This window comes from Callithrix jacchus, chromosome 1 (genome assembly GCF_049354715.1).
Source record: "Callithrix jacchus isolate 240 chromosome 1, calJac240_pri, whole genome shotgun sequence".
NCBI classification, from domain to species: domain Eukaryota; kingdom Metazoa; phylum Chordata; class Mammalia; order Primates; family Cebidae; genus Callithrix; species Callithrix jacchus.
Window position 1 is genome coordinate 143563464 of NC_133502.1, and position 26816 is coordinate 143590279.

Here is a 26816-nt window from a genome sequence, read left to right on the forward strand (position 1 = left end):
GCCTCTTTCCTAGTTTCTGGTAGTTGCTGACAGTCCTTGGCACTCCTTGGTTTATAGATGCACCACTCCCATCTTGGCCTCTGTCTTCAAAGGGTGTTTTCCTCTCTGTGTAGCTGTATCTCTGTCCAAATTTCTCTCTTCTTAAAAGGCCCCAAGGATTAGACTTACCTGGATCCAAAAACAGTTCAACCCACAGCACTTGGTAGCTTCCAGTGTCTGTTATGTAAATCAAGCAATTTTAAGTTTTAACTTGCCCTTTTTGTCTTGAAAAATGTCTTTAGAATTTGTATTATTCAACTTATTTTGTTTTTGTTAGTCTCAGCCAAATAGTATGCAAAAGGCTGATCTCAAACTTCTGACCTCAGGCAATCTGCCCACCTCGGCCTCCCAAAGTGATTGGGATTACAGGAATGAGCCACTGCGCCCAGCCCTCAAATTTTCTTTTCTCTGAGTTATTTATGTACTTTTCTTGTGTCTCTTGTAAATACCTATGTATATTTTTTACATATGTGTATTTTATATGTGTGTTTGTGTAGCTTACTGGTTTCTATCACACAAATGGTCACAAATTTTAGTATTGCTTTGCATTTTGCTTTTTTCTCATGTAACATTTTACCTTAGAGACCATCTATGCACATTCAGATATTTTAGACATTTTTGTCTTTATTTTGTATTTCTTTATTTGAAAATATGAAGTAGGCTGTTTGTGTAAAACTTATTGGATAACATTAAAACATTTACTATTGAGGTATAATTTACATATAATAAAATGTACACGTTAGGTATGCAGTTTGACAAATGTGTATACTCATGTACCTCCCACCCCAGTCAAAATATAAAACATCTGTCACCTCAGAAAGTTTTCTCCAGCCCTTATGAAATTTTCCATGTAATCATAACCACCCTGCCCTTACCAGCAACTACTCATCTGATTTCCATCACTGCAGATTAGTTTAATCTTCTCTAGAATGTGATGTAAATGACTCATACAGTATCCTTTTGCTTATTCTTTTGCTTGGCTTTTTTTCCTCAGCATAATACTTTTGCAAGTCACTACATCAATCTATACTCTTTTATTAACTTAATACTGGACATGGTTCCATATCAGTTTGTAAAGAGCTTCCTTTTTTTTTTTTTTTTAATTACTGCCTAGAATTCCATTCCATGTCATAGTTTATATAGTATCAGCATTTAGGTCTAAATGCTGGTGTTGTCCACAAATTCATATGTTGAAACTTAATCCCCAATGTGATAGTATTAAGAGGTGGGGTTGTTTAAGGAGGTGATTAGGTCATGAGAGCAGAGCCTTAATGAATGGGATTAGTGCCCTTATACAAGAGGCTTTAGGGGGCCTGTTTGCTCCCATCTACCACATGAGAATACACAGCACATGCCAACTGTAAGCAACAGGACCTCACTAGACACTGAATCTACTGGCACCTTGATGTTAGACTTCCCAGCCTTCAGAACTGTGAGCAGTACATTTCTGGTGCTTAGAAATGACCCAGCATAAGGTATTTTATTATAGCAGCCCAAATGGACTAAGACAGTTGTTTCTAGTCTTTTGCTTTTACAAATACTGCTGCTGTAGTAAATGCTTAAAGGTACTTTGTTGTTGTTGATTGTTTGTTTTTTGAGACAGAGTCTCACTCTATCACCCAGGCTGGAGTGCAATGATGCAATCTTGGCTCACTGCAACCTCTGCCTCCTGGGTTCAAGGGATTCTCCTGCCTCAGCCTTCTGAGTAGCTGGGATTACAGGTGCCCACCACCACGCTGGCTAATTTTTTGTATTTTTAGTAGAGACAGGGTTTCACCATGTTGGCCAGGCTAATCTCGAACTCCTGACCTCAAGTGATCCACCTGCCTTGGCCTCCCAAAGTGCTGGGATTACAGGTGTGAGCCACTGTGCCTGGCCAAGGTACTGTTTTTTATATGAGTGAGTACATCTGTAAGAGCAATAACTAAATGTGCAACTGTGAGGTCAAATCTATATGCATTTGTAATTTTAATTGATATTGCTAAAATGAAAACCCAGCTTACAGAAAAGTGGGGCTGCCCTGGAAAAGGGATGCGAAGCCTCGAGCTTTGTGCTCCGGTGCCTTTCTGCAGCCTCTGAGATACCTCTGTAGACCTGGGCTTCTGGTACAGATTGAAAACCACAGGTCTTTGGGATAGAGAAACAATAATTATTGCTGGGTTTTAAAATTTCAGGTAATTACACTAAATGAGAGTGCATTAAGATGAGAATGGGTTTTAATACTTTGCTGTAAAAATATAAAACCCTGGGTGAGCTTTTTAAAATCACAGTGGTAGTTGGTTTTACTTCTACTTACTGTAATAAAACTGTTCGAGGAAAGAGTTATTTTTCTAATTCCTGGAACCATTATTGACTTGTTTGATCCTGAGAGTGTATTTTTGAATATGCCTTACTCAGTTCCCTTGCTTATAAAGTCAAATTAATAATATCTCTGAGTTAAGTGTACTTTTTAATTTTAAATTTCCGTGAAGTGATTTTTGTATGTTGTAAAAATATCTGTGATTCTGTTGCTGTTGAAGTACTGCCCTGGAGGAGAGCTGTTTGACTACATAATTTCCCAGGATCACCTGTCAGAAGAGGAGACCAGGGTTGTCTTCCGTCAGATAGTATCTGCTGTCGCTTATGTGCACAGCCAGGGCTATGCTCACAGGGATCTCAAACCAGTAAGTGACTGCATCACAGTTAGATGCTTACCTGAGAGTTCAACATCGTTTATCTGTTATTTTTAGGTTTCCAAATGATCTGTTTAGGTATCTGTCTTAGGTTTGCTTGTTTTTGTTGTTGTTGTTCCCATCGTAATCTATGACATTTCTTACTTTTACTATTTTTAGTAAAGATGGGGTTTCACCATGTTGGCCAGGCTGGTCTCGAACTCCTGACCTCAGGTGATTCAACTGCCTTGGCCTTCCAAAGTGTTGGGATTACAGACATGAGCCACTACACTTGGCCTTTTTTCCTCTTACTTTTGACTTTTGGAAGGTTTTTTTTTTTCCTTGTTGTCCAGACAGGAGTGCAGTAGTGTCATTTTGTCTTACTGCAGCCTTGACCTCCAGGACTCAAGTGATCCAACCACCTCAGTCTTTTAAGTAGCTGGGAGGACAGGTGCACACCACTATTTCTAACTTTTTTTTTTTTTTTTTGGGACAGAGTCTCACTCTGTTGCCTAGGCTGGAGTGCAGTGGCACGATCTCAGCTCACTGCAACCTCCACCTCCCAGGTTCAGGTGATACTCCTGCCTCAGCCCGGCTAGTAGCTGGGATTACAGGCATGCATCACCATGCCCAGCTAATTTTTGTAGTTTTAGTAGAGATGGGGTTTCACTATGTTGGCTAGGCTGATCTCTACCATGCCTAGCCAGTTTTTAAATTATTTGCAGAGATGGGGTTTCACCATGTTGCCCAGGCTGGTCTTGAACTCCTGAGCTCAAGGTGTCCTTTTGCCCTGGCCTCCCAAAGTGCTGGGAATACAAATGTGAGCCACTACTCCTGGCCTTGGTAGGCTTTTTGGATGCATTTATGAGCATTTTGTATATCTGTCAATTGTGTGTGACTTTATAAATGTCTTTTTTTGTTTTTTTTTTGAAACAGGGTCTCACTCTGTCACTCAGGCTGGAGTGCAGTGGTATGATCAGGGCTCACTGTAGTCTCAACCTCTTGGGCTCAATGTTCCTCCCAACTCAGCTTCCTGAGTAGCTGGGACTACAGGTGTATGCCACCATGCCCAGCTAATTTTTTGTATTTTTATTTTATTTCATTTTATTTATTTATTTTTTTTGGAGACTGAGTCTTGCTCTGTTACTCTGGCTGGAGTGCAGTGGTGTGATCTTGACTCACTGCAACCTCTGCCTCCTGGGTTCAGGTGATTCTCCTGTCTTAGCCTCCTGAGTAGCTGGAATTACAGGTGCTTGCTACCATGCCTGGCTAATTTTTGTATTTTTAGTAGGCATGGGGTTTCACCACATAGGCCAGGCTGGTCTTAAACTCCTGACTTGAAGTGACCTGCCTGCCTCAGCCTCTCAAAGTGCTGGGATCACAGGTGTGAGCCACCACACCTGGCTGGAAACTATCTTTTTCCATCTGTTTATACTGAACTCGTCAATTTGAACTCACTCTTTTGGTTTATATTTGCTTTTGGCACAAATTGTGTTTGCTTGTAGTTGACCCTCAGAACACCAAGGAGAAAATGGTTTATGCTAGTGAGTCTTGTGGGGAAGTGATAGAGTGATCAACATTCCTCCTCTTTTCCCTTCTATACATCTTGTCATTTCATTAATTTCTAGTCATTTTTGGTTTGTTGTACTCATACATTTTAACAGAGACAACTTCAAATCATTTTTACTCATTTTAATTAATTTATTTATTTAAAAAAATGAGACTGGGTCTTGCTGTGTTGCCCAGGTTGGTCTTGAACACTGGGTTCAAATGATCCTCTTATCTCTGCCTCCCGAAGTGCTGGGATTACTGGCATGAGTTGCCACACCTGGCCTTAAATCATTTTTAGAAATAGCTAGAAGTGGGGTGCGATATAAGGAAGTCAGTATATGGTTATCAAAATATCTTTGTTTTCCCAGGAAAATTTGCTCTTTGATGAATATCATAAATTGAAGCTGATTGACTTTGGTCTCTGTGCGAAGCCCAAGGTAAGTGCAGAAATAAGATGCATCTATGTTCTTTGTAAATGTATTTATTTCTTAGTGTGTGATTTGGTCCTAACTTCCACTTAGTCTTTATTGAGCTTAGTTGCCTCCATTGAGAAGAATGTTAAATTTCATTTCTGATATCAGTAGTTTTTGTAAGTTCTCTAGATGATCATAACATGCAATCAAGATTGAGAGTCACTGCCCTACTTCCAGGGTTGGTTCTGCTGAAGACTAGGTATACTGTGAAAATTTACAGTATAGAGGTGACTGGAGGCTATTACAGCAGGAATGCTGACTTGACCATGTGCTTGTAGTTCTAGTATATTGCCACTAGATGATGCCTTTGTTTGTTTAGATAAAAGTTGAGAATTTAGTGCAAATCTATTATCCAAATGGTTCTATAACTAACAGTTACATTTTGAGAAACAATCCCCTTTCCTTTTAAAAGAAAGAAAAAGCCCATATGCACTTCTAAATTTATAACTGTTATGTATTTCCTTAGTTTGCAGTCCATGGTTAAGTATTGGTGTTCTCCAGCATAACTTCTCTTTGAGGTGACTTTGAACTTTCTAGCTCTGCTGTCTGCAGCAGATCTCCTGTGTGGCTGCCTGTTGGAGGTTTCCTCTGGAGTTCTCTAATCATGGTACTCACAGTCTCTAAAATGAGCTGTCTACACTCATTAAGAATGTTGAATTTGCAGACTTGTCTCAGGCTTTTGTAGTCCCGTGACTGTTTCCTGTCCCGATCAGAATTAGCTAGGTACAAAGGGAAGCAGATTTTGCCCCTTTGGCAGGATGTCTGATTTTTTTTCTGATTCTTCTCTCCCTACCTTGGCTCTCTTCAAAGACTCTCAGTGGAAACTTTTTCCTGGGAACCAAATGCTAGAAGGCAGGAAGGCAGAGTTTTTATTTTTTATTTATTTATTTTTTATTGGCAGACATGTAAAGAGAAAACATACTTTGAACAGATAAACTGGTTTAAGTCATAAGTCGTTCTCCACGGGAGGGAGTGGAGAAGGTTTGTGACAGACCCTGTGAGCCTTCATTTATGGCTGCCACGGATTACCCACACAGACACCATCTAAGAAAGTGGGGTTGCCTGGGAGAGGCCTTAGCCTTCTTCTGAGGAGCGCATTCCTGGGCATGTTGTTTCAGTTGTAAATGACATCTCACAATTTCACAAATCCTTTGCCAGCTGTAAGAATTCTATACAGCTGTTGGACTGTAGCTTTGTTTTCATTATGTCTTGGTATTGCTGTGGGAGGGCAGAGGAGGATAAGCAGATTTCTCATTTTAACAGATCTGGAAGCTAAGGGAGTGATTTGTCTTATAACTGCATCTAGAAAACAGACATTCAAGGCACTGTTTTATGTAACATATTGCTTTTTCCCCTCTAAGAAAATAGAACCTCTTCTGTATTTGTAAAGATTTGATACTGGAGATAAGTTCCAGTAAATAAATTCTTTTTCCCCCTGAAATACTTGGGGATGGAAAGACATGGGTGCTTGGATATATGCTAGGCTGATTATTATATATATGGGTATTTAGGGAAGTATGAACCTGATTTGACTGAGCTAAGGGGAAAAGGATTTGTTCATGCCAGGTTGCAGTGATTGGGAATCTAGAGAAGCAGAGACCACACGTGCATGCACACATGTACACACAGAGTATTGTGTTGGTTGTAGAAATTTTTTATTATGTGGGGTAGTTCTTCATCTAGCTTCTCTTTTCTTGTGCTCAAAGAATATTTATCAGCCAGGCCCACTGGCTCATGCCTATAATCCCAGCAGTTTGGGAGGCCAAGGTGGGCAGATCACCTGAGGTTACGAGTTTGAGACTAGCCTGGACACTGTGGCGAAATTCCATCTCTACCAAAAATGCAAAAATTAGTTGGGCATGGTGGCGTGCTCGGTGCCTGTAATCCTAGCTACTCGGGAGGCTTAGGCAGGAGAATTGCTTGAATCCAAGAGGCGCAGGTTGCAGTGAGCTGACATCGTGCCACTGCACTCCTGCCTGGGTGATAGAGTATGACTTTGTCTCAAAACAGAACAAAAAAAGATAATGTTTATCAAGGTTTTATTCTCTTAAGGGCTATAATTAATAAGTATTTCATTTTTATTTTATTGGCAGGGTAACAAGGATTATCATCTACAGACATGCTGTGGGAGTCTGGCTTATGCAGCACCTGAATTAATACAAGGCAAATCATATCTTGGATCAGAGGTAATTATTCATTCATTAATTCATTATATAATCAACAGACATTTATATTGGTGACCTATTGTGAGTGAGTCAGGCACTGTGCATTGGGGGTGTAATGATGAAGTAAGAAATAATCTTGTTAATCGGCCGGGCGCGATGGCTCAAGCCTGTATCTCAGCACTTTGGGAGGCCGAGACGGGTGGATCACGAGGTCAAGAGATCAAGACCATCTTGGTCAACATGGTGAAACCCTGTCTCTACTAAAAATACAAAAAAATGAGCTGGGCACGGTGGTGCGTGCCTGTAATCCCAGCTACTTGGGAGGCTGAAGCAGGAGAATTGCCTGAACCCGGGAGGCTGAGGCAGGAGAATTGCCTGAACCCAGGAGGCGGAGGTTGCGGTGAGCTGAGATTGTGCCATTGCACTCCAGCCTGGGTAACAAGAGTGAAACACTGTCTCAAAAAAAAAACAAACAAAAGAAATAATCTTGTTAATCAAAGAGTTCAGTGTATTTTGAGAGTGACATATGTATACTTATAAATGAAATGAATACCTTGCAATAAATATAGTAATACATAATATACTTATGAAGCAGGGATATTTCTGGTGTCCTTGTGGTTGCTTTTGTATAAAATAGTGCCATAGTTTGGATTGGTTGGTCCAGCTGGATAGAACTAAAGACCAAGTAGCTGGAATTATAGACATGGACCACCATGCCTGGCTAATTTTATATTTTTAGTAGAGATGGGGTTTCACCATGTTGGCCAGGCTAGTCTGGAACTCCTGATCTCAAGTGATCCACCCACCTCACCTCCCAAAGTGCTGGGATTATAGATGTGAGTCACCATGCCTGGCCCCTCTTGTGGTATTTGATGAGGTCATGTAGTTCACATTTTCCTGTGCAACCTCTTTGCTTTGAATTTCTTGTTTGTTTTTTGAGATGGAGTCTCACTCTGTCGCCCAGGCTAGAGTGCCATGGTGGGATCTTAGCTCACTTCAACCTCTCCCTAACAGGTTCAAGTGATTCTCCTGCCTCAGCTTCCCGAGTAGCTGAAATTATAGGTGCCTGCCACCACACCTGGCTAAATTTTGTATTTTTAGTAGAGACAGAGTTTTACCATGTTGACCAGGCTGGTCTCAAACTCCTGACCTCAGGTGATCCACCCGTCTCAGCCTCCCGAAGAGCTGATATTACAGGCTTGAGCCACCGCACCCAATCTGCTTTGAATTTAATGCCATGGATGAGTGTCATACCATCATGCCTCAATTTATAGATTAAATATTGACATCTCTGAGGCACAAATGGTCAATTTATGACCTTCTACAACTTGGAAGAGTAATCAGGTGTTTTCTTCAAAGCAAATTGTTTACTTGAGGGATCATAATAGAGTCCTAATAATTTGATATGATTTGGTAGATAGGACTAGGGGTTAGATTTGGGTTACCTTTCCGTTGTCTTATGTTCTTATCATGCCAAATCCAGCCTAGCCTACTGGAAATTATTTTCTATTAAGTGTTAGAGTCCAGGTAGAGGAGAATGCATTGAACTGGAAGTCAGGAGGCTTTCTGGATGGCCTGCAATTGACCGGGTGACTTTAGGCAAGCCTCCTTAGCTTCAGGTTCTCTGACTGTAGAATGTGCAGGTTGAAATGGTTGATCTCTGAGCTCTTTTTTAGCTTTGTGACAATTCTGTGAATCTATTAAGAGTCCTGCCATTCTGAAATATGTTTGAATTTTTGTTTCAGTGATAGTTTTCCCCCCTTTTTCTTTCAGGCAGATGTTTGGAGCATGGGCATACTCTTATATGTTCTTATGTGTGGATTTCTACCATTTGATGATGATAATATCATGGCTTTATACAAGAAGATTATGGTGAGTATTACAAGGCATAGAATTTCAGTGTAGAACTTTTTTTGTTTTTTGAGGCGGAGTCTTGCTCTGTCGCCAGGCTGGAGTGCAGTGGCTCAATCTCAGCTCACTACAACCTCCGTCTCCTGGGTTCAAGCGATTCTTCTGCCTCAGCCTCCCGAGTAGCTGGGACTACAGGCATGTGCCACCACTCTCAGTTAATTTTTGTATTTTTAGTAGAGACGGGGTTTTTCCTTGTTGGTCAGGCTGGTCTTGAACTCCCGACCTCAGGTGATCTGCCCACCGCAGCCTCCCAAAGTACTGGGATTACAGGCATGAGTCACCACGCTTGGCTAATTGTTCTATTTTATTATGTTGTTGTTAATCTCTTACTGTGCATAATGTATAAATTAAACTTTATCAAAGGTATATATGTATAGAAAGAAACATAGCATATATAGAGTTCAGTACTATCTGTGGTTTCTGGCATCCATGGGGGTCTTGGAAAGTATTACCTGCTGATAAGGGGGACTATAGTATTCAGTTTTTGAAAACTTATTGAAGGTATACTTTTGTGATATACAAACTTCTGTATATATATTATACTTCTTCAATGAAAAGCATAAGAAAACAAAAACAGAATGCTGTGTCAAATCATATATTCCTTTTGACTTATGAAATAAGAACCCCCTCTTTTCTTTTTTTGGAAGATAAAATTTTGGCTTCAGGGTATGATAAAACCACAATTGAGATCACCTACTGTAAGCTTTGTTAAAATCCTATTATCAGAGGCAGAGAGTAAATTAGTTGTTACTTGGGGTTGTGGTTGGAGAGTGACTACCTGTGGGTGTGGGGTTTCTTTTTGGGATGATGAAAACATTCTGATATTAGAAAGTGGTGATGATTACACAACTTTGTGAATGTACTAAAAGCTACACTTTAAAATGGTGACTTTTATGGTATGTGAATTATAGTCAGTTAAAAAAAATCAGAAAAAAATCACAGGAAGGAAAATAAGATAATTATTTTAAAGAATTAATATTTCAACGCAAGCTAACAAAAGAAAGCATGTAAGGAGGAAGAAAGAACGTCTTGTGTTCCATAGCAAATCAGGATCAGACTGGCAGAGCAGCTTCTCGGATTGCTTTTCTCTTTTTTTTTTTGAGACAAGTTCTTGCTCTGTCACCCAGGCTGCAGTGTAGGGGTGTGATCATGGCTCACTGTAGCCTCAACCTCCTGGGCTCAAGTGATCCTCCCACCTCGGCCTCCCAACTAGCTGGGACCACAGGCACTGCACCACTACATCCAGCTAATTAAAAAAAATTTTTTTTGGCTGGGCACGGTGGCTCACGCCTATAATCCCAGCACTTTGGGAGGCCGAGGCGGGTGATCACGAGGTCAAGAGATCGAGACCATCCTGGTCAACAAGGTGAAACCCCGTCTCTACTAAAAATACAAAAATTAGCTGGGCATAGTGGTGCGCGCCTGTAGTCCCAGCTACTCGGGAGGCTGAGGCAGAAGAATTGCTTGAACCCAGAAGGTGGAGGTTGCAGTGAGCCGAGATCGTGCCATTGCACTCCAGTCTGGGTAACAACGGCCAAACTCCATCTCAAAAAAAAAAAAAAATTTTTTTTTTGTAGAGATAGGATCTTCCTTATGTTACCCAGGCTGGTACAAACTCCTGGGCTCAAGTGATCCTCCTACCTCAGCCTTCCAAAGTGCTGAGATGACAGGCATGAGCTACTGTGCCCAGCCTTCTGAATGCTTCTTGAATCCAATTCTGTTTAACAAACATTTCCTGACTTTCTGCTTTATATAAGGTACTGAATGGCACAGAAAAGATCTATGAACCATTATTATTATTTACCAGGCCTAATTTCTTGTTGGAGACAGGTTTAAAGCTATCTAAAAAGGGCAAAGGGTGAGGAATGCCATATTATAACAGGGTATAAATGAAGCTAATGTAGGAGTTGGGGTGGGATCTGGGAGGGCATCTTAGAGGAAGTGAGGGTTGAGCAGGTCTTTAAAAGAAGGGTAGAAGTACTTCAGAAAGGGATGTGGGCGAAAACGTTCTGATAGTACAGATAGTATGAGCAAAGGCATAGAAGTGGGAGAGATGTGGGGAGGAATGGGCAGTTTTATGTAGCTGAATCATTGGATCTCTAACAGTTAGTTGAGGGAGACCACCTAAAGCAACTCTCACTTCCAGGAAGTAGCGCACAGTGTTGAAAGTGGTAGTCCCAGTTGGCTTGCTGCCCACTCTGTAGAACACCAAGTCTAAGGACACAGAGTTCAATCTTCAACTTTTCTTTGACTTGTAGTTTTTCCTATATCCCACGTAGGAAGATTGTTTAAAGTTGATTCCCAAGCTTCAGAGAATAGCTTTGGGAAGAGATGGAATTGCAGTAGTTCCAACAACTTGAAGGCTAAGGAGCTCTGATTCTGCAGGGTCAAAGAGAAGCAGTGTGAGTGATAGCTGTTAACACTCCTTTGGGAGCCTTGCGTATGCAGGCTTCTCCTTGGGATGGGGAGATAAATGGGGCAGTGGGCTGAAGGCCGGCTTCCTAGAGCCCGCTGCTATAGCCAAGATGGCTTGTTTTCTTCCCATCCCTTCTTGAGCCTTCTCAAAGCTTTGTTGGGTAGCACTCATTGCTTTGGCTTCTGCATACCGACTGTGGCAGTTCCTGACTCCATAGAGCCACACCTGACTAGTCAACATCAGGATACAGAGGAGAGTAGGGTTAGCATCACTTTATGGCTTTGGCTTCAGTTAAAGAAGTGGTCTTTGGGCAGCTCAGTAACATTTATCCACTTATACTTTTACAAAATATTAGGTTGGCTTCTTAAATTCTTTCCTCTTTTTGCTATTCTTTTCTGTAAAGTAGAGCTGTGTTTCTTATTCTGAAATAATTGTATTCTAGTACAGGTTGAGTATCCCTAATCTGAAACTTCAAAATTCAAAATGCTCCAAAATCTGACATTTTTTAAATGCTGAGATCAGGATGCTCAAAGGATATGCCTACTGGAGCATTTCAGGTTTCGGATTTTGGGATTTGGGATATTCAGCCAGTAAGCATATGATGCACATATTCCAAAGCCTAAAATCCAAAACACTTCTGATCCCAAGTATTTGGATAAGGGATGCTCAACTTGTAAACTGCTAGGACATTTTATCCTATTCTTATTTTGGGAACTCCATCTCAAAGAAATAAACTCAGATTTCTTCAAAGTGAACTAGAATCTCTTAGCTGGTGTAACATGGAATATTACACCTCCTAGAATTCTAGAAAGACTATGTGGAGACAGATAATAAGAGAATTTCACTGTTGGAAAGCACCTGGGAAATCATGTTTTCTGATCTTTGCTGCTAGTTTTATATTTAATCCTCACTAAAATGTCTCCTGCCTTGGCTGTGTCCATGTACTCTCTCTCAGGGTGGGGGAAGCCTTAGCTAATGGATTAGTTCTTCCTAACCCTAGTTACACATTAGAATCACTTGGGGTGCTCTAAAAAGTATTGGTTCCACCATGGCATGTGTATACCTATAACAATCTGCACATGTACCCCAGAACTTAAAGTATAATTTAAAAAAGTATTGGTTCCAACCTCCAGAGCAATTAAATCCGAATATCATTGGTGGTTTTGAAATTCATGGTCTTCAGAATCTACTTTCTGTGGATTTTGGTAAATTATTTAGCCTCTATGTGTCTTAGTTTCTTTGTGTGTAAAATGGATGAAATAACACTGCATAGGGTTGTTGTGAAGATTAGATGAGTTAATTCGTGAAAAGCATTTAGAGTGGTGCTCAATAAATGTAGCTATTATTATCTTATTTTATTTATTTATTTATTTTTCTGTGATAGAGTTTCGTTCTGTCACCCAGGCTAGAGTGGAATGGGGCGATCTCAACTCACTATAAACCCCGACTCCTGGGTTCAAGTGATTCTCCTGCCTCAGCCTCCTGAGTAGCTGGGATTACAATCATGGGTTACCATGCCTGGCTAATTTTTGTATTTTTAGTAGAGATGGGGTTTTGCCATGGCATTTGTTTTGCCATGTTGGCCAGGGTGGTCTCAAAGTCCTGACCTCAAGTGATCCACCCACCTTGGACTCCCAAAATGCTGGGATTACAGGAATGAACCACTATATCTGGCAGTTATTTTTGAGACAGAGCCTTGCTCTGTTGCCCAGGCTGGAGTGCAGTGGTGCAATCTTGGCTTACTGCAAGCTCTGCCTCCTGGGTTCAAGCGATTCTCCTGCCTCAGCCTTCCGAGTAGCTGGGATTACAGGTGAGGGCTACCATGTCCAGCTAATTTTGTATTTTTAGTAGAGACAAGGTTTTACTATGTTGGCCAGGCTGGTTTTGAATTCCTGACCTCAAGTGATCCTCCCACCTTGGCCTCCCAAAGAGTTGGGATTACATGCATTTCTAAATTAGATTTGCCAGTGTTTTGTCCAGAACTTAAAATTTGCTAAAAAATTAATGTGTACTTTTTTGAGAACTATCTTTGTATGTTTGGTTTTGGTTTCATGATTTATATTAGCCCCATAAAGTTACTTTGGGGAGTATACTTCTTTTTACTTTTTTTGAGGAGAGCTTAACATTTGTTCTGTGGATGTTTATAGAATGTGCTTGGAAGTTCATCTCCACTTGTGCCTTCTTTATGGAAAGATTTTTAACATAGCATTTAACAAACAGCTTATAACATTTCATTTGAAACTCTCTAGTGGCCTCTTTCTCATCTCACCCAAGTGTAAGCCAGCATTTTCCCTGTGTGCTGTGGGTTTTCCCACATGTAACCTGGCCTCCTGACACTCACTGCCCTCAAGGTCTCCCTGCATCACTTGTGCTGCTCACATTGTCCTCCTTGTTTCTTTTTTCTCCTTGTTTCTGGAACATGCTAAGGTGTGCCTGCCCCAGGGCATTTGTACTTACCCTTTCACCTGAAATGGTTTTCTCTAGGAGAGATGCTTTGTTTCCTCCCTTCTTTCAGGTGTTCAAATGTTCTCTAATCAGAAAGACAACCGCTTGTTTATGTGTTCCTTTGTTTTCTCATTTACTCATTTATTTAATGTCCTTTCACCTTAGGGAGGAGTAAAATAGTTACCAAACACCTAATATATGCCAGGCACTTTTCTAGATGTGTGGGATATATCCATGAATAAAATGGATGAAAGATCCCTGTCCTCATGGAGTTTATCTTCTATATCCCCACTACTGTGGGAATACAGAAAAAGACAGTAAACATAATAAGTAAATTTTACTAAAAGATGATACGTGCTTTGGAAAAGAGAAAAAAATTGAGTAGGATAAAGAGGAGTCAGGAGTACAGACGGGGGAGTTGTGGAGGAAAGGGACAGTAGGTTGCATTATTAAATAAGGTGGTTAGGATAAACTTCATGGAGGTGAGGTGTGAGCAAACTTGAAGGAGGTGAGTGTCAAGTGGATATCTAGGAGAAAAATATTTCAGGCAGAGGGAACAGCTAAACAAAGACTGGGAGGTAGGAACATGCCTGGCGTTGTCAAGGGAGGGCAAGAGGGCCGGTGCAGCCTGAGTTTAGTAAGTGAGGAGAGTAGTAGGAAAGGAAACATCCAGAACAGGAGGTAAGTTGCTTTGGGCTTGGTGGGCTTCATAAGGACTTTGGCATTTTTTCTAAGTGAATTGGGGAGCCATTGGAGGGTTTCCAGCAGAGGAGAGGCGTGATTTGGTTTAGTTTTTGACAGGATCACACTGGCTGCTGTGTGGAGATGATCTTAGGAAGTGAAGAAGAGAACCAGGGCAACTGGTTAGGAGGATATTGTAATGATTCAGATAAGAGATGGTGGCAGTGGAGGTGGTAAAAAGTGGATGTCTTTTTTTTTTTTGAGACGGAGTAGCATAATAATGCCAGTTTCTCCACAGCCCCCACCAATACAGTGTATCACTGTTTTTGGTCTTTATGTTTAAGACTTGTTTATTTTTGATTTCGCAGGAATTTTTAGTTTTTATTTAGTGAAATTCATCAATGTCTTGCTTGCTTGTTTACTTGCTTTCTTGCTTTCTGTCTTTCTTGCTTTCTTGATAGGGTCTTGCTCTGTTACCCAGGCTGGAGTACAGCGGTGCAGTCATAGCTCACTGCAACCTCAACTTCCTGGGCTCAAGTGATCCTCCCGCCTCAGCCTCCTGAGTAGCCGGAACTACAGGTGTGTGCCACCAAACTCAGCTAATTTTATATTTTTTTGTAGAGATAGGGACTCGCTATGTTGCTGAGGCTTGTCTCTGGCCTCAAGTGATCCTCCCACCTTGCCCTCCTAAAGTGTTGGGATTATAGGCATGAGCCACTGTGCCCAGTCTGTCAATTTTTTATTGTAATATTTGGAAGGGCTTTTTGACTTTATTTTTTTAAATGTCCACGTTTCTTCTAGTGTTTTATGGTTTTACTTTTTAAAAATGTTCAAATGTTTGATTCATCTGGAATTTGCTTTGGTGTGTTTTCTTGACTTTAAACATCATTTAAAAAAAAAAAAACTAGCCGGGCGTGGTGGCTCAAGCATGTAATCCCAGCACTTTGCGAGGCCGAGGCAGGTGGATCACGAGGTCAAGAGATCGAGACCATCCTGGCCAACGTGGTGAAACCCTGTCTCTATTAAAAATACAAAAATTAGCTGGGCATGGTGGCGCGTGCCTGTAATCCCAGCTACTCAGGAAGCTGAGGCAGGAGAATTGCCTGAACCTAGGAGGCGGAGATCGCACCATTGCACTCCAGCCTGGGTAACAAAAGCGAAACTCCCTCTCAAAAAAAAAAACAACAAAAACTAGAGGCTGGGCGAGGTGGCTCACACTTGTAATCCTAGCACTTTGGGAGGTCAAGGTGGGTGGATCGCCTCAGGTCAGGAGTTCAAGACCAGCCTGGCCATCATGGTGAAACCCCATCTTTTCTTTTAAAAATTAGAAAAAACAAAAAAACTAGAGATTTGCTTTCATATTCTGGATTCTGGATTTTAAAGATATAATTTTTGCTCAGGTGTGGTGACTCATGCCTATAATCCCAGCCCTTTGGAAGGCTGAGGCGGGGACATGCCTTGAGGCCAGAAGTTTGAGACCAGCCTGGGCAACATAGTGAGACTCTGTCTATTCAAAAAATTAGAAAAATTATCTGGGCATGGTGGCATTTGTCTTTAGTCCTAGCTACTCAGGAGGCTGAGGTGGGAGGATCGCTTGAGCCTAGGAGTTCAAGGCTGCAATGAGCTATGATTGCACTCCAGCCCAGGCTATAGACCCTATGTCTTTAAAAAAAATAAAAAGGAAGTCTGGGTCCAGTGGCTCACACCTGTAATCCTAGCACTTTGGGAAGCCAAGCAGGGCACATCACTTGAGGCCAGTACTAGCCTGACCACCATGGTGAAACCCCATCTCTACTAAAAATACAAGAATTTGCTGGTCATGATGGTGCATTCCTGTAATCTCAGCTACTTTGGAGGCTGAGACATGAGAATCACATGAACCTGGGAGGTAGAGGTTGCAGTGAGCTGAGATTGCACCACTGCACTCCATCCTGGGCGACAGAGAGAGACTCTGTCTCAAAAAAAAAAAAAAAAAATCGAATTGTGATGGCAATGTAGCCATATATTTGAGGTTCATTGCTAACAATAGTGTATGTAAGTTCTTATTTAAAATAGTCTTGCTAATTTCAAATTTTGTAGACAACTTGTTAAATCTAATCAGGTGGTTTTTTTTTAACTTTGTGTTTTGGTTGATATACTAAACGTAGAAATGTCAGCTTCGTTACTGTTTTCTTGTATTCATAGCCTTCAATCTGTGGTTTCTTTGCAAGAGTCTTGAGCCACTTGTCTATTCAGTGAGGATTTAGTTTCATTAAACCATGTACTAAAATCTGTAAATCCTTTTAACTGTGCTCCTGTAAAGCATAGTGCTTTGCAATACCATTCTTTCTTAAGAGTGTCTCATAGTATAGGTTATATAGGGACCAGTGAGTCTACTACCAGTGCTGATACTAAATATTAACAAAGCTCAATTTCTGTTATTTGTTAGATAGAAAAAGAATATAAATAGAAGTTTCTTTCCACACCTTAGTGATCATCTTCCATATCCTCTGTGGTACACATGCTGTAACTTAGAAGATCACCAACCAAGAATGAGTGAATGTTCAACTCTACGTATTCTTTTTTTTTTTTTAGTTTTTTTTCTTTTTGTTTTTGAATATTAACAAAGTTCAATTTCTGAACATTGGCCTAAAAGCTCAGGTTTGTAGTTTATTCACCATGTTGGCCAGTCTGGTTTTGAGTCTCCTGACCTCAAATGATCCACCTGCCTCAGCCTCCCAAAGTGTTGAGATTACAGGCGTGAGCCACCATGCCTGGCCAACTCTGTACATTCTTTAGGCAGTCCTTTGATAAGTATAATACCTCTCAGCCAGGTTATTGAGTGTCGGTTAATTAGGGATTATTCTCCCTGGAAATTACCTGAAGTTATGGGTATTCCATGATGCTGAATAAGAACAAGAGGGGCCACGAGTATAACTGGGACTAGGATTGGCATTCTTCTGTAAACATTGAGCCTTCTAACCATACTTCTTGGTTATGAGTAATTTGGGACTGCAGTTAAGATACTATGCCATACAAGAGAAATAGAGTCATTTTATCCAGCTAAAATTTTGAACATTTGCCTTGACCATTAAAAAGTCTCAATAAAGATGTATGATGTGTAAAACAAAATGAAGTATTATGTGGATTTACTAATTATAAACTTTGATTTATCTTCTTTATAGTCATGATTATACAAGTCTTTGATTTACGATGTTAACATGATACAATTCACATGTCAGAAGAATGCTTGGCAGGAGGGCATGTCTTTAGCTCTTCCAAGTACTATCCAGGCATTAAGGGCAAGTTAAACAGAAGGAGTAAATAGACGGGGGCATATCTCTGTATTATCCTGTTGGAAAGTGCTAGCTGATCTCTTTAGAAATCATTCCTACCAACCTGACTTTTTATTTTATTTTATTTTATTTTATTTCAGTCTCCGTAGAGACTGTCAAAAATTGCCAATGTCAACTCTGTTGCAAGTCGTCACTGGGGGCCGGGGCAGGGGGTGGTAATTGGGAAAAGTTTTCAGTTAGCAATGATCACGCCTCGGATAAACCTCATTGGCTATGATACTGCCGCTGTGCAGAGCTTAACCCTGACTCTTGAATACATGAGACACATTTCTTTTTTTTCTTTTTTTTAAGATGGAGTTTCGCTCGTTGCCCAGGTTGGAGTGCAATGGTGTGATCTCGGCTCATCATAACCTCCGCCTCTGAGATTCAAGCCATTCTCCTGCCTCAGCCTCCTGAGTAGCTGGGATTACAGGCGCCACCATGCCTAGCTAATTTTGTATTTTTAATAGAGACGGCTTTCTCCATGTTGGTCAGGCTGGTCTCGAACTCCTGACCTCAAGTGATCTACCCGACTCAGCCTCCCAAAGTGCTGGGATTACAGGCATGAGCCACCTGTATCTGGCTCATGAGACACATTTCTATGAGTGTATGAATAATCAGGCATCTGTGCTGCAGCTTAATTGACTCCTTTCTAGAGTGCGAAAGGCAAGGAAATGTTGGTTAAAACTACAGTCATCTTGGGTGGGTGATACAGAAGAGACTGGCAAATTATGGCCTACGGGCCAAATCTGGCCTATCACTTATTTGTTTACATAAAGTTGTAACACAGCCATACCTGTTTGTTTGTGTATTGTCATGGCTGCTTTCTCACAGTGATGGAGTTGAGTAGTTGTGACAGAAATTATATGACCTGCAAAACCAAAAATACTTAACCATTTGTCCCTGTACAGAAAAAGCTTGTTGACCCCACTATAGTTAGTGACCTATAGAAGAATGATTCCCCCCAACTCCTAAAGCCTGCCTGCTCCTTTCCTTGAATATGGGCCTAAAAACTCAGGTTTGCAGTTAATTAACTAAGAAACTGGCATTTAGTTAATTATTTTTATAATGAAAAACAAAGTATATATGGTAGAAAATTAGTATGGCTGCACGCAGTGGCTCACGCCTGCAATCCCAGCACTTTGGGAGGCTGAGGTGGGCAGATCACCTGAGGTCAGGAGTTTAGTCCAGCCTGGCCAACATGGTGAAACCCTTCTCTTCTAAAATACAAAAATTAGCCAGACATGGTGGCACATGCCTGTAATCCCAGCTACTTGGGAGGCTGAGGCATGAGAATAACTTGAACCCAGAAGGTGGAGGTTGCAGTAAGCCAAGATTGTGCCACTGCACTCCAGCCTTGCTGATGGAGCGAGACTCTATCTCAGAAAAAAAAAAAAGAAAATTAAAGCAATACTAAAGTATATAGTAAAAAAATTTAAAAAAAGAAAAGCCTCTTCTCACTCAGCCCTTTTTTTTCTTTCCTAGAGGCAACTATGTATGTATGTATGTATTTAATTATTTATTTTTTTGAGACAGAGTCTTGCTCTGTCACCCGGGCTAGAGTGCAGTAGCATGATCTTGGCTCATTGCAGATTTCGCCTCCCGGGTTCAAGCAATTCTTCTGCTTCAGACTCTTGAGTAGCTGGGACTATAGGTGTGCACCATCACACCTGGCTAATTTTTGTATTTTTAGTAGAGACAGGATTTCGCCATGTTGCCCAGGCTGGTCTCGAACTCCTTACCTCACGTGATCTGCCTGCCTCGGCCTCCCAAAGTGCTGGAATTACACGTGTGAGCCACTGTACCTGGCCCAGAGGCAACTATTTAGAAATACTTTCTATATATTTGCAGAATATTCTTTGGTATTATATAATCCACACAGCTAATGGATTTTTATCCCCTCCTCCTTTTAAAATGGAATGCTTTACTTTTTTTTTTTTTTTTTTTTGAGAACCAGTCTCTTTGTCACCCAGGCTAGCTGGATTGGAGTGCAGTGGCCTGATTTTGGCTCACTGCAACCTCCACCTCCTGGGTTCAAGTGATTCTCCTGCCTCAGTCTCCCAAGTAGCTGGGATTACAGGAATCCACCACCATGCCTGGCTAATTTTTGTATTTTTAGTAGGGATGGGGGTTTCATCATGTTGGCCAGGCTGGTCTTGAACTTTTGGCCTTAAGTGATCCTTCTGCCTTGGCCTCCCAAATTGCTGGGGTTACAGGTGTGAGCTGTAGCACCTGGCCTAATGCTTTACTTTTTAAGATTGTTTCATATTGATATATAGCACCATGTCCAGGTTTAATTTTTTTAATGGCTGCATAGTATTTTACTGTGAAACTTCCTTTATTCTGTTCGTATATATAATTTTTAAAATTTTCTTTGTATATATAATTTTTTAAAATTAATTTTTAATTCCACAGTAGCGTATCGATTCTGTATAAAGAATTAAAACATTACTGTTGGGCTGGATGCTGTAGCTCATGCCTGTAATCTCAGCACTTTGGGAGGCTGAGGCGGGTGGATCACAAGGTCAGGAGTTCAAGACCAGCCTGGCCAATATGGTGAAACCCATTCTCTACTAAAAATACAAAAATTAGCCAGGTGTGGTGGTGTGCACCTGCAGTCCCAGCTACTTGGGAGGCTGAGGCAGAAGAATCACTTGAATCCTGGAGACAGAGGTTGCAGTGAGCCAAGATCGCACCACTGCATTCCAGCCTGGGCGACAGAGCAAGACTCCGTCTCAAAAACAAACAAAAAAACCCAAACACGTTACTGTTGAATTTGGTTTGCAAATGTTGATTTTTTTAAAAAAATGGAATGATAGGCCGGGTGTGGGGGCTCACGCCTGTAATCCCAGCACTTTAGGAGGCCGAGGTGGGTGAATCAGGAGGTCAAGAGATTGAGACCATCCTGATCAATATGGTGAAACCCCATCTCTACTAAAAATGCAAAAAAAAAATTAGCTAGGCATGGTGGCGCATGCCTGTAATCCCAGCCACTCAGGAGGCTGAGGCAGGAGAATTGCCTGAACACGGGAGGCAGAGGTTGCAGTGAGCCGAGATCATACCATTGCACTCCAGCCTGGGTAACAAGAGTGAAACTGTCTCAAAAAAAAAAAAAAAAAAGGAATGATAAAGTTTTCAGTGAGTTTTGAACCCCCAGAAACTGATGTAGAAATTGGGGGAGATGCTTTCTGCAGGCCAGGTGTGAGTCTCTGTAGGTGTCCAGAAATGGAGTTCTGTGTTGGTTTGAGTTGTGCTGAATGAGATCTCTTCTGTCTAGAGCATCTGCAGCAGTCTTTTTACTTAATTCTTTCTGCTTTCTTCTCTACTTCCTTGTTTCCTGCCTCCAAATGGATAGAACTTTCTGAAGTGTGTGTGTTGCATATCTTTGTGGCTGTTGCACGTGGTTGCTCAGAAAAAATAAAATGTTTGCTGGCATGCATATTCTCATCCTGTTGTCACAAAAGTAATACTTAACATGCATGAGCTTTTGTTATTTACCAGGCTCTGCTCTAAATGAGGCAGTTGCTATTGTTGTCTTCCTCTTACAGATGAAGAAATGAAGGACAGAGACCTTAAATAATTTATTCAGAGTCTTATAGTTAGTGAGTAGCAGAGCTGGGATTTGAACCCTAGCAGTCAAGCTCAGAGCCCATTCTCATAACCACTATATAATATTCTTTCTCAACTCTGTAGTTGCTAGTCGCCTGAAAATCACAGATGCCTAAAAGAGGAAGGATCCACAGCCCAAAATTAATTAATCCCAATTAATTGGGAAGGAGTAAGGATCCCTCCCAATTAAAGGAAGAAGGATCCCCATCCCAAAATTAATAGGCAAATTTAATTGTGCCTATTAATTTGGGAATCTTCCCAGACATCCCATCTTTTCTGATTTACAGACTACAAGTTAGTTCTCCTAATTAATTTAGATATTATTATGCATCGGCTTTCCCATGCATTTTGTTGTCAACAATACTTACTGGTCCTTGTTTCCTTTGTCAGCAGCGTTTGTGCACTGCAGTAATCAATTATTTTCAAGATCCGTTCCAGCTCTGAGTAGCTATAAGTTCTTTGACTTCTGTTTCTTCACATTCAATTTTTCTTGTTTCAGTCTAGCATTCTCTTCTTTGGAAATTTTGGAGGCCGGGCGCGGTGGTTCACGCCTATAATCCCAGCACTTTGGGAGGCCGAGGCGGGTGGATCATGAGGTCAAGAGATCGAGACCATCCTGGTCAACATGGTGAAACCCCGTCTCTACTAAAAATACAAAAAATAGCTGGGCATGGTGGCGCGTGCCTGTAATCCCAGCTACTCAGGAGGCTGAGGCAGGAGAATTGCTTGAACCCAGGAGGCGGAGGTTGCAGTGAGCTGTGATCACACCATTGCACTCCGGCCTGGGTAACAAGAGCAAAACTCCATCTCAAAAAATAAATAAATAAATAAATAAATAAATAAACAAACAAACAAATAAATAAATAAATAAAGGATGGAAATTTGGCCGGGCGTGGTGGCTCATGCCTGTAATCCCAGCACTTTGGGAGGCCGAGGTGGGTGGATCACGAGGTCAAGAGATGAGACCATCCTGGTCAACATGGTGAAACCCCGTCTCTACTAAAAATACAAAAATTAGCTGGGCATGGTGGCGCGCGCCTGTAGTCCCTGCTACTTGGGAAGCCGAGGCAGGAGAATTGCTTGAACGCAGGAGGCGGAGGGTGAGCCGAGATCGCGTCATTGCACTCCAGCCTAGGTAACTAGAGTGAAACTCCGTCTCAAAAAAAAAAGGAAATTTTGAATTTTGATTCTGCACTCATGTAATAACAGCTGTCCTTGCCAGCATTGTACCATTTGCACATTTCTTAAATGTCCCTAAACTAAGTTCTTTATTAAAAAACGGAATAGAACAGGACCACTCCCTAAGTGTTCTGGGTATTGGTTTTTAGTTTTATTGTGTTTCAGCTACACTTAGCCAAGATTTTGTAGTCTTATCCACAAAGATAAAATAAGTAACTGTTAATACCTTACTGAAATGGAACTATATTATATTCATGGTGGTCCTAATTTATTGACTTACCTCTAACCTTTGCTATATTTTTTTTTTACCTATCTGGACCTTAATCCTCTATGCTGTTTATTTGTCTTCATTTGTTGTTACTGCAAGTTCACATTCATATGGCAGCGATAGAATTAATACTATTACCAATATATTGTTTTATCAATAAAAGGTGAATGTACCAACATACAGACTTCAGTGTTTTCTACTTTTATTTATTTGAATGCATTAGTGGATCCTAGATTAATCTGTTGAGGGAGAGAGCTTACCTTAAAATAATACAAAAGTATTAGATCCTAACAGTAGATGTTAGATCCAAGTTCTGATATTTTTGAAAAATTAAATATCTTTACAGTGGAATGAATGTGGTAGAAATGTCTAATTCTCTTTCAGTGGAGATTTGGTCTTCCTAATTAATATTATTTACTAATACTGTATATTCTTTGTTTTCTCCTGCTCTGAATTTCTTTTTTTAGTTTTTCATGTATTTGCAAGTTGAAAATTGATTCAAATTAGGACTTTTATGCATTATTGTGGAATTTAATTTCACACATTATAGATTTTGAAATTTATTGTAATCTTGGCTCAGAACTATTGTTCCGAGTCACAGTGTAATACAGTCTGCTGGTTGAATCTAATTAAGGTGTCGTATCACTTGCATGCAGTATGTATCTTTGCCTAGAATGTTCTAAAATTCCTCACTTGGGAATAACACTTTCCTCAGTTCTTGGTTTGATTGAAAAACCCAGCAATATTTGACGCACCGTATGTAACTCTTGTTTAAAAGGCAGACTTCGTTTATCTTTTGCATTTGTTGACTATTTTAACCCAGATGCTCAACTGCAATTTCTAGCATGATTACTAATAGCTCGAGTATTAATCTTATTAATGCCACCTATATTCATTTGTCGTCACTGCATTCAAAGACAAGCATGACTGTACTCCAGCTGTGGTGTACAAATATTAGGGGAGTATAAATAATTTAGCAAATGAAAATTGAGTACTTTGAAAATAAAATTGCTTCCTAACAATCACAATTTATAATTTTAAAGAAAATGAGCAAGGTGTCTCTATGAGATTATGTTTTTGTAATTATAGAGTTGACTACAGCATTCAGATTATGTGTTGGAGAGATGGCCTGCCTTTCTTAGAACAATGTGAAAAACAATTTCAAGCCACTAGAATTCCCAGGATTATTTTGCTTAATCCACAGATCTTTTCTCCCACTCTTCACTTGGATTCTCCACTGTTATCTTTTTCTGGCTCTCATTTGCAAGGTAATTGTCTCTCAAATAAACACACACCCATTCTTTAAAGAATAGCAGAAACAAGGGTCATACCTCTGACCCTTTTTTGCTCTTTAAAGAGTAGCAGGAACACAGGTCCTATCTCTGACCCTTTTTTGTTGAGAAGCAGTGTTTCTCAACATTAACACTATTGGCATTTGGACCCCATAATTCTTTGTTGTTGGGGGCTGTCATGCATTATAGGATGTTTAGCAGCATCCATGACCATTACCCACTAATTGCTAGGGGTAATCCCCAAGTTGTGACAATTCACAATGTTTCTGTACACTGCCAGATGTCCCATTTTAGGACAAATCATCCCCAGTTGAGCACCAGTGCCCTACAGTATTGAGCAAGTACTTAGTCTGTGTGGCTGAGACTTGGTTTCTCCATTTGTATAATGTGGTTAATAGTCCCTGCCTACTACACAGGGTAAAATATATGTATAAGTGTTTTGTGCATTTTAAAGCACTCTTTGCAAATAAGAGATTGGGTTAAGCCTGGCAGCAGAGTTCATTTTCTGCACTCTATTTTGGCCAGTATTTCAGTACAGAGAATGAAGTTGAGAATTATATGACATGGTAATGAGTCACAGGCCTTATGACCCACTTGTGGATGATACTCTACAGAGGTGTTCTGCCCAAATAGGGAAAGTGGATGGGTACATTTCAGGAGGTGATATGACCAGGGCTTGACTAGATGATGTGTACCTTACCAGACAATCCTGAGATCTGAGATAGCAGCGGTGGGGCAGTGCTCCATTGGGAAGGCCTGTGGCATTCCTCAGAATGGCTTTAGCCTTTCTTGCTGTACTGAGTATTTAGCACCTTTGAATACATGGCTTTTGGCCAATGTGCCCATCTCTGGCCCTCGGAAAAGGAATACTACTTTTTTGAATATTCCCTTCTCCTCCCATTTATTTCAGATTCAGTACATATTTATTGTCTCTTATGTGCAAGGCAGTATGCCGAGTGCTTTCACATACATTCTCTTGTGTTCTAATCCCTTAAGTGGCATTAGTTGTATTATAGATAGTATAATGCTAGTAATAGTAGCAGCAGCAGCAGTCAAAGCTAACATTTAACAAATTTTTACTGTGTCCCTGGCACTGTGCTAAGTGCTTTATGTATACTAAATCATTGAATCCTAGCAAAAATTTTATGCAGCAGGTATTGTTATTATACTTCTCTTCTTCTTCTTCTTTTTTTTTTGAGACGGAGTTTTGCTCTTGTTACCCAGGCTGGAGTGCAATGGCACGATCTTGGCTCCGCCTCCTGGGTTCGGGCAATTCTCTTGCCTCCACCTCCTGAGTAGCTGGGATTACAGGCACGCGCCACCATGCCCAGCTAATTTTTTGTATTTTTAGTAGAGATAGGGTTTCACCATGTTGACCAGGTGATCGTTGACCAGGATGGTCTCGATCTCTTGACCTCGTGATCCACCCGCCTCGGCCTCCCAAAGTACTGGGATTACAGACTTGAGCCCCTGCGCCCGGCCTATACTTCTTTTTTTTTTTAGATGGAGAAACTAAAGCACAACAAGGTCAAATAGCTTGTATAAGGTTCCACAGCAAGCAAGAGGTACATCGTGGATTTGAACCTAGGCAATTTGTTTTCAGAGCCTGTCTTAGGAAACAGGGCCAGAGAGACTGAATAACTCTTACAAGCCCATGGAGCTAGTAAGAGGCAGAACTGGGATTCAAACATAATATATGACTCCAATCCATTGCTGTTCCAATGTGCCAAACACCACACTTCTCATTCACTTGTTTTCTCTGCTTCTTTCTGGATAGGATTGCTTCCATGGTGCCAGCTTATAGCAAAGCACAGGGGATCTATTAAAAGATACTTTAAGAATTCAAAATAGGTTGATAAAAAGGGTTGATAAAAAGGCAAAGAGGAATTTGGAATCAGTCTGGTAGAGCTCTCTTTATTTAGTACTTTGGTCTGAGTATTTATTTTTACATTTGGTTTCTGTGGCGTACTCCTAGTTTTACTTAAGAGTACTTTTGTTTTAGATGGTAGTTTCAGAATGTAAAGGCATAATGTCTCTTTTATTATGATAGATCTGGTTATGGGCCTGTTATTTGTGTGTTGGAGCAGACCAGAAAGGGCTGAAACCTGGAATCAGACTTGTCCTTGAGGTGGGCAGATGCTGATGGGGAAGAGGTGATGTGAAGCGGCTAAACCCTCGTAGATAGTGTATGAGCTTCCTAGGGTTGTTGTAACAAAGTACTGCAGAGTGGTGGGTTTAAACAACAAATGGATTTTTGCACAGTTGGAGGGTTACTGTTCAACCCAGTACAGATAGTGTCCAGAGAGTAAGCAGCAAACGGCTCTGCAAACAGCAGAGGGAAGACTACCCAGAGTACAGGGAGTGAAGCTGGCAGAGGACACTCTAGGAGCAGGCTGTGATCAGAGACTCAGGCAGCTCACAGTCATTTGATCAACACGTAGAAAGATCTTTGTTCCAAGCTGGTCTCCACTCTGTATGGTACCCTGGCAAGAGCAGGCTGAAATATTTGAGACTGGACAAACATGACAAGAAAAAGAACAAGGCAAGTCCTCGGGATTGGGATCATGAAAAGCCTGGGTCTCAGGAATAAAGTAAAGCTCAGATATGAGAGTGGGGCCAACTCGGTCAGGGCCAGTCATCCAGCAACTGTGACTTACTACTGCTGAGTTCCAGGGAGTTGGCCAGAGTATCTAAAACCCCTCCTTCCCAGGATAGGCATGGAGCCCAGGCATCAGTGAGCCTTCAGGTTGTTGTCCAGTTGGCTGTAGATGAGGCATGGTAGAGAGAAATGAATTCAAGGCTACATTGCTATAGTTCAAAAA

At 41.0% G+C, this 26816-nt stretch overlaps 1 protein-coding gene and 1 pseudogene across 13 annotated transcripts in view; one reads left to right on the forward strand and one right to left on the reverse strand.

Annotated features, from left to right (window-relative positions):
* The window catches only part of MELK (maternal embryonic leucine zipper kinase), a 98760-nt gene that overhangs the window by 12310 nt on the left and 59634 nt on the right, over positions 1-26816 (forward strand). For all 13 annotated transcript variants that reach the window (XM_035252142.3, XM_002743081.6, XM_002743084.7 and 10 more), the window contains 4 exons: positions 2559-2702; positions 4610-4678; positions 6808-6900; positions 8653-8751. In XM_035252142.3, coding sequence (XP_035108033.3) covers positions 2559-2702; positions 4610-4678; positions 6808-6900; positions 8653-8751 — 405 coding nt within the window. The remainder of the gene's footprint in view (positions 1-2558; positions 2703-4609; positions 4679-6807; positions 6901-8652; positions 8752-26816) is intronic.
* Positions 17748-17904, reverse strand: LOC118147953 (U4 spliceosomal RNA; annotated as a pseudogene).